The sequence below is a fragment of the Dasypus novemcinctus genome, chromosome 3 (genome assembly GCF_030445035.2).
Source record: "Dasypus novemcinctus isolate mDasNov1 chromosome 3, mDasNov1.1.hap2, whole genome shotgun sequence".
NCBI classification, from domain to species: domain Eukaryota; kingdom Metazoa; phylum Chordata; class Mammalia; order Cingulata; family Dasypodidae; genus Dasypus; species Dasypus novemcinctus.
The window spans coordinates 125,356,334-125,368,970 of NC_080675.1; the positions used below are offsets into that span (position 1 = coordinate 125,356,334).

At 38.7% G+C, this 12,637-nt stretch overlaps 1 protein-coding gene across 4 annotated transcripts in view; it reads right to left on the minus strand.

Moving 5' to 3' along the window:
- Positions 1-12,637, minus strand: part of MYO5A (myosin VA) — a 243,947-nt gene that overhangs the window by 142,372 nt on the left and 88,938 nt on the right. For all 4 annotated transcript variants that reach the window (XM_058294223.2, XM_058294222.2, XM_058294221.2 and 1 more), the window contains exons 3-4: positions 11,312-11,483; positions 8,195-8,339 (exon numbers count right to left, since the gene is read on the minus strand). In XM_058294223.2, the coding sequence (XP_058150206.1) occupies positions 8,195-8,339; positions 11,312-11,483 (317 nt within the window). The remainder of the gene's footprint in view (positions 1-8,194; positions 8,340-11,311; positions 11,484-12,637) is intronic.

Genomic DNA, 12,637 nt, shown 5'->3' on the forward strand with positions numbered 1-12,637 from the left:
TCTTAAACCCCAACATTAACTGCACCTCCAGCACATTAGCATAAAAGTCTTATGAAGGAAGATCCCATCTGAGTCCAGATTCATCACACATAAACACCATTTCCAAAGAGGGGCCATCTGACCTGGTAGTTAACCCCATCGGCCATGACCATAACTCCCATGGGTCTCTTTAGCCCTCAAAGGAACCAATATCTGGGGGTTGTATCTGCTTTATCTGTCTCTCTGACTCTGCTCAGTTGTGCATGAGGGCAATCCTTCTGCCAGCCTCCAGACTCTTTTTTAGAAACTCGTAGCCATATAAACTCATTTCTCCTTTCCATTTCCCCCTTACTTTAGGTCAAACAGCATTTTAAAGTCATGTTATTTTATGTAGACAGGGATATTCTGCTGATCCGCATTGAACCTTCCGTATAAGGTCATTTTCCAGTTGCATCATCAGTTGGTAGTTGATAGTGGTCCCTCGGTGCCAGAGAGGCTCATCCCTGGGTGTCATGTCCCACGCTGGGGGTAAGGCATTGCATTTACATGCTGAGTTTGGCTTCGAGACTGGCCACATTTGAGTAACATGAAGGCTGACAGGAGGAAATTCCCAGGCACAATGTTGCTCTAGGCCTTGTTCTTATTTTAGGCTTATCAGCTCACAAGCATAGTCATTAGCATCAGGGGCTCACTGTTGAACCCTCACTCCCTCCCGGTCCCCGCCGCTGTACCTGGGAGACTGTCGCTGCTCCCCTAGGGACCACGACAGAGCACCACTGGCCAGGAACCCAGTAACCCCCCTGCTGTATTTTTAATTGTTGCCACTATGAGTATATCCAAACATTACCATGCACCCTGGAGATATGTTCTGTACAGCTCCCTGTCAGCCATATATCACCTGTCATTGGTATCCCATACCAGTATCCCTCCATAGCCATTGTTGAAACACTCTGTGATCCAGAACTCCCCGAAATTTGAAGCCCAATATAATGTCATGGTCCCTTACTAGGGAATGGCATATAGCGATGGGTTTAAAGGTTCGATAAAGAACTTGGATAAAGTTAGATAAAGAACTTAGATAAAGAATGTTGACTTGAAAAAATTCTACATCCTATCTTTTTTTTTTTTTTTTCCCCCTAATTATTCAGCTTCTCTTCATAGGAGTCCTAGGCCACAGCAATGCATAGATATAATATACAGCACTCCCATACATCCACCACAAAACCTTTTTCCTTCCACAGCGATACTCTTACACCCTATTCACATCATATTTACTTAACGTGATGTACAGAGTCTGAGACATTAGCTTTCTAACAAGGTGACATCTGTGCTTACATTATGGTGCATACTTTAGGATACACAGAGCAACCTACTTTAATTCATCAAAAGAGCTGAACAGGTACAAAAAGGTGGTAAGATGTGTGTCCTGATTTACAATGAAACCAAGTGAATTTTAAAGTTTTTTTGTGGAAATAACCTGTAAAGTCACAAGATGGGGAGATTCTTCCACTATAAAAAATCCTTTTTTCTTTTAAAAAGAGATTTATTTACTCAACAAATATTTATCAAACATCTACAATGTGATTAATACTAGAAGTAACTATTTATATTAAAAGAGGATACTGGCACCTGTGAAATTTGTGCTTTTGAGAGGCAGAGAAAGCATCCAGGAAATGAAAACAAGTGTTCACTAGAGATATGTCCTAACATCATTCAATTCCTGGTGAGAAGTCTGTTACATGGCTATCAGATTCTCTCATGTCAACCTGAATTTTCCATTCCATCAGTACTTAGCCTTTGCAATATACAAAGATACTATAACAGAAATAAACAATTGTTATTTATCAGTTTTACAAAATATAGTGGTTTTTTATAGGTACTATATATATTTTTTATTCCCACTGCAAAGTTATGGAGTAGGTGGTATTCAATTAGTCTCAAATGCATAGTTCTTATTATTGAGAATTCTGAAGATGAAATCATGTGTTTTGAGCTGAGGTGGTCTGAAAGTGAAACTTGAGTGTAATAATGAAGGATACAAAGAAATCAGGCAGCTAAAGGAACATGCAGAAGGATATTCTAAGCTGAATAAAAAGTGTATAAATAGAAGTATGCAATGGTAATCTGAGAGAATAATTCAGTTATAGGGTCATGTAGTTCAAAGTAACAAAATTAAATGAGAGAAAAGGATTTAGAGTTTCAGAGCTGTATTCAAGTCTCAACTCCAAGAGGTCATCTATCAGTTCTTTGGCCTGAACAAGTTACTTTCCTCAGTTTCCTCACCTGAAAAGCAGAGGTGGTGATGTGTGCTCCCAGAGATGTAATAAGGATTAGAGGCAACATGCCTGAAACCATGCTTGGCACAAAGTAGATATCTAAAAATGTTACTTATCTTTAATATAAATTAATCCACTTTTATATAACATACATAAAATTTTCCTTATCAGTAGCATAGATTATTTTTATATCATATGCATATACAGGATACTTGGCACCACATAGAAGCTGAGTCTCAGGTGGTAACAGGAAATATTTTATAATCTGTAACAGTCAGCATCCACTGGTCAGTGAACCTTAGGACTGTGAAGGATTCAGAGACTACATAACCAAGTGAAAGAAAAGGCCACCCTAAGGAAAGGCCAAGCAATAAACAGAAGTCAAGAGTAATAAAACCAGATGAGAGTCTAATGTAGGTGAAAAGAGAATCCAGACACAAGACTTCATAATAATGATGATAGTAACAGCTTATATTTGAATACTACTTAATGCTTTTCAAAGAGCTTTTGTGTTTGTCACCCAATATAATTTTCACATCTGATGTAAGAAGGACAGACATCTTTCTCTTTGGAAAAACAATAGCACAGACAGGTTAGATGGCTTGTCCCAGGCTGATGACTAGTGGGGTAGAGCTCAGAAGAATTACACCACACATCTACACTTGTCCCTCTATATAGTCTATGCTTTTTGGTTTTGTCTAACTCTACTTCTGAAAAATTAATAGAAATTCATTATTCTAAATTATAATTCTATAATTTTTACAATTACAAAAAATTGCAAAAATAGTATAAAGAACTTCTATATATCCTCTATCCAGATTTACCAGTTGCTTAGGTTTTGCCCATTTGCTTTATTAATCTCTCTATATCTCTTATTCTAACATTTTCGGAACCATTTGAGAGTAAGTTGCATACTCCTTCATATTTTATGATGTACATAATTTATGATATTCTATATATAATATGATGACCCCTACATATTTTAGAGTACACTTCCCAAGAACAAGGACATTCTCTGACATAACCACAGTGATCAAAATCAGTAAATTTGACAGTGATATAATACTAGTATCTAATCCACAGTCTATATTCCAACTTCTCTGTTGTCTTAGCAATGTCCCCTATATAGTTACCAAACCCCATCCTCTAGGATCCAATCCAGATCACTCATTGTATTTTTTTTTTAAGATTATTTTTATTTATTTCTCTTCCTTTCCCCCCCCCCACCACCCCAGTTTTCTGTTCTCTGTGTCCATTCGCTGTGTGTTCTTCTGTGTCCACTTCTATTCTTGTAAGCGGCACTGGGAATCTGTGTCTCTTTTTGTTTTGTCATCTTGCTGCGTCAGCTCTCCATGTGTGTGGCACCATTCCTGGGCAGGCTGAACTTTCTTTTGCACTGGGCAGCTCTCCTTACGGGGCGTACTCCTTGCATGTGGGGCTCCCCTACACGGGGGACACCGCTACGTGGCACGGCACTCTGCGCACATCAGCACTGCGCATGGCCAGCTCCACACAGGTCAAGGAGGCCCTGGGTTTGAACCGTGGAACTCCCATGTGGTAGGCAGACTCTATATCCGTTGAGCCAAGTCGGCTTTCCCATTCATCATATTTGTTATGTCTGTTTAATCTCTGTTAATCATGAAGCATTCCTTAGCCTCTCTGACTTTTTTGACCTTGAGAGTTTGGAAGAGTATAAAACAGTTATTTTACAGGATGTTCCTCATTTTCAGTTTGTCTGATGTTTCTTTGTGATTGGATTCAGGATATGTACTTTTTTTTCCCACAGGAATCTATGGTCTATTCTTAACACAGATGTCAGCTCATGCAACTCCTCTGCTCAAAACCCTTGGAGGAAAAGTCAAATCTGCTATGATAGTCCCACAAGGCTGTGTGCAATTTTTACAATGGCTATTCTCTCTGCCTAGAATATCCTTTGCTCAGATAGCTCAATGGCTTATTTTCTCCCTTCATGTTATTACTCAAAAGTCAACTTTAGTTTTTACGAATTGGATAAGTTGACACCAAAGTTTATATGGAAAACAAACATCTAAACATAGCCAAGAAAACACTGAAAACAACAAACCATAAGGAGGTCTAGCTGTACCAGGCACTAAAACATACTATAAAACTGCTATAATTAAAACAATGTAGTACTGGCATATGAATAGACAGGAGTAGAAAGAGTCAATACCTGAAATAGACCCAAGAACATAAAAAAAATTTAATACATGATAAAGGTGGAATATCAAATAACTGGGGCAAAGATGGGTTTCTTAAGAAATGGAGCTGGGAAGCGGACTTGGCCCAGTGGTTAGGGCATCCATCTACCACATGGGAGGTCTGCGGTTCAAACCCTGGGCCTCCTTGACCCGTGTGGAGCTGGCCCATGTGCAGTGCTGACGTGCGCAAGGAGTGCCCTGCCACGCAGGGGTGTCCCCACGTAGGGGAGCCCCACGCGCAAGGAGCGCGCCCTGTAAGGAGAGCTGCCCAGCGTGAAAGAAAGTGCAGCCTGCCCAGGAATGGTGCCGCACACACGGAGAAGTGACACAACAAGATGATGCAACAAAAAGAAGCACAGATTCCTGTGCCGCTGACAACAACAGAAGCGGACAAAGAACACGCAGCAAATAGACACAGAGAACAGACAACTGGGGTGGGGGGAGAAGGGGAGAGAAATAAATAAATAAATCTTAAAAAAAAAAAAAAAACAACAACTAAAACTTGGGAGCCAAAAACCCAATAGAAAAGTAGAAAATAGACACAAACAATTGATCATAAAAACAGATTAATACAAATAAAAATGGCCCTTAATTACCTGAAAAGTTGTGTTCAAAATCACTCACACACATAGAAATGCAAATTAAAACAACACTGAGATACCTTTAGATTAGCAAAAACTAAAAAGGAAGACTATACACTCTATTGGTGAGGTTGTGGGGAAATAGGCACTTGAAGAATTCTGGTGGAAATACAAATTGGAGGGAATTTAGCAATACCAAACTTGCTATGCACTTACCTGAACTATGTGTTGCACTTACCTTTTGACCCAGCAATCCCACTTTCAGGAACTTACTTGAAACTATACCTCCAAAAAACACAAAACACATATCTACAAGCTCTTTGTAGAGCTGGGATGAATACAGACACCTTTTTCACTACACCAAGATTAATTACTGTGATCATTTGAAGCTTTTTGTGGATCCCAGAAAAGATCATGTTCTTAAAGCTAATCTAGTCTTGTGGGCATGGGACTTTTTGATTGGACTAGATTCAATTGGGGAACCTTTGACTGTTTCAGTTAGGTGCAGTTATCCAGGGTGGGTCGTGGTTCTCTTGCTGGAGTCGTTTTTAAATGGAGGACTGAAAGCAGAGACACACAGAAAAAGGTGGCAGAGACAGAGAAACCCCAAGAGGCCGAAAGAGAGGTCCTGGAGGCTGGAGGCTAGAATCAGCAGAGCATCAAGGCACAGAAAGAGGCCCAACAATAGGCTGGTGGAGAGGGGAGAGATGAGCCATATGCCTGATCGTCCACAGATGAACTCAGGGAGAAAGTAAGACTGGAGAAGAAAGCAGAAACCCGGACGCTCCCATGTGCCTTGCCACGTGGAAGGAGTCTAGAATCACCAGCAGCCAACCTTCAGTGAGACAACATCTTTGATGATGCCTTGATTTGGACACTTTCAGAGAATGGTAAACTTTTAACCTAATAAATTCCCATTATATAAGTCAACACATTTCTGGCAAACTGCTCCCAGCAACCTTTAGCAAACTAAAACAGAAACTGGTACCAGGAAAGTGGGGTGCTGTTGCTATGCAAATACCAAAAATGTTGGAACAGTTTTATAAATGCGTAAGGGGTAGTTTCTGGAAGAATTGTAAGATGCTTGGACAGAAAGGGCCTAGTTTGCTTTGAAGAGACTGTTGGTAAAAATACGGATGCTAAAGATCCTTCCGATGAGGCCTTACACAGAAATGATGACTGTGTCACTGCAAACTGGATGGAAGGCAATCCTTTCCTTAAAGTGGCAGAGAACTTGGCAAAATTGATTCCTGATGTTAGACAGAAGGCAGAATTTGAAAGTGACAAGCTTAGATATATGGCTGATGAGATTTCCAAACTAAATGTGGAAAGCACAACCTGGTTTCTCCTTGCAACTTAGAGCAAAATGCAAGAGGAAAGGATAAGCTGAGACATGAACACCTGAGCACAAAGAAACCAAAAACTGATGGTTTGGGAAATCTGGAGCTTCTAGAAAATGAGTTCACAGAGAATAGAGCCACATGTGAGAAATTAACTGGACATGGAACCAGTCAGTCTTTTTAGTGTAAGTCAGGATTGGAAAGGCAGTTATCCAGGAAGGATCTGCACAAAGTCTTACTGTCTGATGGCTTGGACCCATTTTTCCTGCATGCTAAGTCACAAGTTTTTTGGAAGATCTGTATGAACAGAACTATTGCCAGTATGAACTAAAAGGGACAGAAATGGGAGAGACTGAAGGCAAAACAACTTCAAGGGCAAAATCGTGGAAAGTGAGATCCAGACTTAAGACATCTTCTCGGGCCAACATAGATACCCCACCCATGTGTGCTGAAAGGGTAAGTTTGCACCAGTATTTGAAGAGGGTGGGCCTTCAGCTCAGTTATTCAGGGAGAGTGCTGCTGCCCCAGGGTTTAGAGAGAGCAAGGCACATTTCCCAGAGGGTAGGGAGAGTTGGGTCACCACCCCACTGTTCTGAGGGGGTTGGGCCTGTGCCTAAGAAACTGGGAAGAGTGTGACTGTCTACCTCAGGGTTCTTGGATGGTGAGGCCTAGAGTTCAGCTGCCACACAGATGCTTGATGAGGATGGAGCCAACAAGATGGCCACTGGGCAATCCCTTGGAAGAAGTGGGACTCTTCCCCCATGAGAGGAGAATAAACCATCATTCTACAGATGTCTCTTGGAATTTGAAATCTCATGGAATCTGAAGGTTTGTGGAACTGTTTGGGACCCATGACCCTCGTTTTTCTTTCAATTTCTTCTTATGGTAATAAGAAAGTTTATTCTATGCCTGTTCCTCCTTTGTATATTGGAAGCAGATAACTTGTTTTCTAAACTTCACAGGTCTACAGTCTGACAGGAATTTTGCCCCATGACAGACTGCATGCCTATAACTGATTTTGATGAGATTTTGTACTTAGGTATTGTTATGGAAATTATTTAAGGCTTTTTGAAATATTGTGATGGAATAAATGTATTTTGTATATGGAAAGAACATATCTTTTTTGGATCCCAGAAAAGATCATGTTCTTAAAACTAATCCATTCCTGTGGGCATAGGACCCTTCCATTGGAATGGATTCAGCTAGGGGGCCTTTAACTGGATTACTTCAGTGAGGCATGATGAGGGGTTTTGCATTATATTACATTCTACTATTAGAAGCATAAGCTAGTCTTGAAAATAGTTTTTCCTCCCAGTTTCCACTCTCAAAATGCTGGGGCTCCATAGTTATTCTGAAAGATATTTTGCCAATGCTGTTCAGGATCACTAATACCCTAGCATGCAATGCTAACATTAAACATTAGACTGAATACTCTTAGGGTCAGACAGATTATTTCCAGCTCTTACGCCTTTTAATATCGGTTTTGCTACTCATTAACTGAATGACATTAACACCACTAATCCTTGATTCCTTAACTGTAAAAAGAGGATAACAACTGTCCTTGTTTAGTCACAAGATCATAGTGAGAGTCCAAAGGCAGATTTTTTAAACTATGTATCCTTTCTCAAATGTGAGATTATTTTTAATAACAATCCAGGCTACCTGATATAAACTGGCCAATCCTTATTTAGTAATGACTTACAAGTTGCCAGGCACTGTATTTTAAAATGTCTCTTTCTTAGCAAAGAAGAAATGATCACAACTACTAAGAACTATGAAATAACAAAGTTTCCACCAACCTGGCCATCTGCTTGTAAGCTTCTTCAGCTACAGCAAAGATATGTGGATCCATATCACCCATGTTCTGACCACTGTACGCATTAATAATATCTTCTCCATAAATAGGCAGCTGTTCATAGGGATTTATAGCTACTAGGACTATACCTGGGGGTGGGAAGACAAAAAAGCCAGCAATGTTAATCTTGGTATGTTGTGAAGAAAGTCAATATTTTAAAATTTCACCAATATTATCACTGTCTCCTATCTGATCTATTTGTTGATATAAGATGTCAATAGTATCCTTAAGGGCACACCAAATTTGGTAAAATAAGAATCAAAGTTAACACAAAACCTCATTTCAGGGGTGCAGGGGTAGCTCAGTGGTTTGAGTGGTTGCCTCTCATATATGAAGTCCTGGGTTAAATCCCTCATACCTCGTAAAAAATAAAAAACAAAACAAAATAAAAATAAACCTCATTTCAATTTCAGTGATATTGAACTAACAAATTATAGGTTCGTGACTCAAAATACATAATGCCATTTGCCTCTGAACCCTAGTCCTAACTAAAACACTACTTAAAAGCTGGACTAGGTATTTAAAATAATGGAACTTGTGATAATGTAACAACTAAGTAATTTTATAATTTCTGCTCTGAGAAATTTATCCAATGAAATAATCAGAGATTCACCCACTTTTACAAGGATATTTATCATAATGTTATTTATAATTGTGAAAAATGGAAACAAATTAAATACATAATAAAGGGAGAATGGGTGAATAAATTTTTTTATTCATATGACAGACTATTGAGCTACAATAAGAAATCATGTTTTTGAAGAATATTAAATGGCATAGGAAAATAGGATACAAAACTGCATATACACTCCAATTTTATATCTTCATAACTCATTCATACATACACTCATACATACAGAGAGCAAATAAAGTCAACATAATTAATGGATGTTTTCCAGTGATGAATTAAATGTAATTGTTTTGGTGTTTTAAAATAATTTTCTGTATTTCCAAACATTTAAAAATAGGTATGTATTAATGTAATGAATTAATTCATTCAATAAATATTTATTGAGCTCTGACTATGTTTCAAGTCTTTTTTAAGTACAGCATTTATAAAAGGAAACAAAAATGACAAATCTTTGCCCTCCTGGAGTTTATCATCTAGTGGGAAATTCAGATACTTAACAAGATAAGTAAGAAAAAATACTATCAGTGGTTAGTCAGTAGTAAGAAGAAAGAAAAAAACTGAAGTGGGAAAGGAAGTGGCTATGATTTTAGGTAGAGTGGCCAGAGAAGGCTTCACTGAGGAGATACATGCAAGAAGAAAACAAACTGAAGAAAAATGAAAACTCAGAAAAGGAAATATTCAGAGTTAATAAGTAAGAAGAAGAGTTAATATCAAGGAATAAGAGATGCAAATCATTTTAAGAAGAAAAGGTGGCTGCTCTTGTCCAAAACAGGTAAGTAATGAAAAAAGATGAGCACTGAGTTCAGTACAATGAACAAATAAACTTGGATGGAAATGAACGGAACTCCTAGACTTGAGTGAGGAGGGAATGACTGGTAAAAGAATGATAAAAGTCAGCATTTTGAGAAAAAAGGAGAGAAGAGGGAGAAAATAAAGAGTAACAAGAAAATAGAGGGGAAAAAAGGAAAGAGGGGGAAAGAAATACAAACGTGTACACACAAACACCACACCGTTAATCTCTATGAAAGATAAGAAGAATCATGAGCTGGGTAACTAGCAGATAATACGGCAATGAGCAGGGGTGCAGGCAAGCAGGATTAAGCAAGAACAACCACCATTAGTCAAGTCAGTCCTGTATTTTTTTTCAAAGATTTATTTATTCCCACTGTCCCTGCTCCTCATTGTTTTACACTTGTTATCTCCTTTCTGTGTCCATTATTTGTGTGTTCTTCTATGTCTGCTTGTCTTCTCTTTAGGTGCACAGGGAACAATCCTGGGACCTTTCGGAGTGGTAGAGAAGCACTCAATCTCTTGCTCTGCCTCAACTCCCTGGTCTGTTGTGTCTATTATTGTCTCTCCTCTGTGTCATTTGTTCTGTCATCTTGCTATGCCAGCTCTCCACATGGGCCAGCACTCTGTGTAGGCCAGCACACTATGTGGCTCAGCACTTTATGTGGGCCAGCACTCCGTGCGGGCCTGCTGGCTATGCAGGTCAGCTTGCCGTCCAGGGAATTGAACCCTGGACCTCCTATATGGTACATGGGAGCCCAATCACTTGAGCCACATCCACTTCCCCAGTCCTGTATTTTTATTTATTTATTTATTTATTTTTAAAGATTTATTTTTTATTTATTTATCTCCCCTTCCCTGCACCCCTCCCCCAGTTGTCTGCTCTCTGTTTCCATTCACTGCATGTTCCTCTGCGTCCATCTGTATTCTTGTCAGCGGCACCTGAAATCTGTGTCTCTTTTTGTTGCGTCATCTTGCTGCATCAGCTCTCTGTGTGTGCAGTGCCATTTCTGGGCAGGTTGCACTTTTTTCGTGCTGTGCAGCTCTCCTTACAGGGTACAGTCCTTGTGCGTGGGGCTCCCCTACACGGCAGACACACCTGCACTGCACAGCACAGCACTCCTTGTGTGCATGTGGGCCAGCTCATCACATGGGTCACGAGGCCCTGGGTTTGAACCTTGAACCTCCCATGTGGTAGGCAGATGCCCTATCCATTGGGCCAAATCTGCTTCCCTGTATTTTTAAATAATTGAGAAAAAGATAACACTTAAACTTCTTGAACCTGCCCCAAAAGATTAAAGTCTTTGGATATCCATTTTTCAGGTACTAGTTTTTGTAAGAGGTAAAAATAACTGGTAAATTTGTCAGTGAATTTGGCACATAACTTCTGTTGGAAAAATATCCAAAAGATGGGCCAATTTCTTTTTATTTTGAGCAAAATTAAGTAAATTCATGAAAGAGCTTATTCAGTTTAAAATGAAATTTGGCTAATGAACACTGGTAAGTCTTTTTGATACCTTTAAAGTGATTTTCTCTCTCAGAGACCACAGCCTGATTTCCCCTGCACATTATTTCCAGGGCTATGTCCATTAGAGGAAAGAAAGAGTTCACTAGTCCTCTCAGACAGCGGGGCACACTTACCACAATATGTATAAATAAGTTTGGAATCAATAAAACGGACTCTGAGATTGTGGAGGACAGCAGGCTCATGAAGATAGCTGAGGGCCGTGAGGTCATTTTCACCCACAAGTATATCAGGGTTTCGTAAATGAGGCAGTTCCTTGGTCTTTGGATCTAAACGATATTCCAAATCCTGAAAATGCACAAGATATACCACGTGGATAAATAATAGCAATGAAAGCAAAACGGTCTCTTCATTTTGCTTATTTCCTATTCCTGATTTGCTTCTATTAAACACATTCTTTTCCTGGAACCTTCCAAAACAACAGAAAACTGATACAAATGGCAAATAAGGAAAGCTTTCTTTTTCACTAGATGTGTTAAATTATATTAACATTTTTTGCTAATATAGTTTGACAAATCATAGCCTAGACTTTTTTTAAAACAACCAGAGTTTTTACCTTTTTTTAAACAAACCAATTTTATTGATACATATTAATAAAGCACAAATTCATCCAAAGTGCAAATCAATGGTATTTGGTATAATCATATAGTTGTGCACTCATCACTGCAATAATTTTTAGAGCATTTTCATTACTCTAATAATAATAAACAAAAACAAACAATATTCATCACCTCTCAATCTCTATGCTTCCCATGCAATACGTAGCTGCTCTAGTATATGTGTATTTATATAATGTAAAAAAAGTCTTACATATGCAATATCACCCACGTTTGCATTTTATATAAGATTTCACTATGTTATACAGTCCCATGTTACGTTTTTTGGCTTTCCTTCTAGTAATGTACATGACCTTAGACTTCCTTTCAACTGTCATACCGATATGATCGCTCTGCTAGTTACATACACTATGATGTACTTTCACCATTTCTATTCATTTCCAAAGATTTACAAATTTTTTACCAATTTTTCACAGATTAACCCTCAGTTTTCTATTTTCTACCTCTATTCTATTTTTGGTGGCCTATATTCCAATTATTAACTCCATAAGTTTATACAATATATTTAGTTCATAATAGCAAAATCATACTGTATATGTCCTTTTATATCTGGCTTGCTTCACTCAACATAATGCCCATTCATACTGTCATATGCTTCACAACTCTATATCTTACCACTCCATAATATTTAATGGTATTTATACACCACTATTTGCTTACCCATTCATTGACTGATGGGCACCAGAGTTGTTTCCACCTTTTGGCAATCATGAATAACACCACTGTGAACATCAGTCTGCAGATGTCTATATATGTCACTGCTCTCAGTTCTTCTAGGTATATACCTAGTAATGGTATTGCCAGGCCTATTTCAACTTTCTTAGG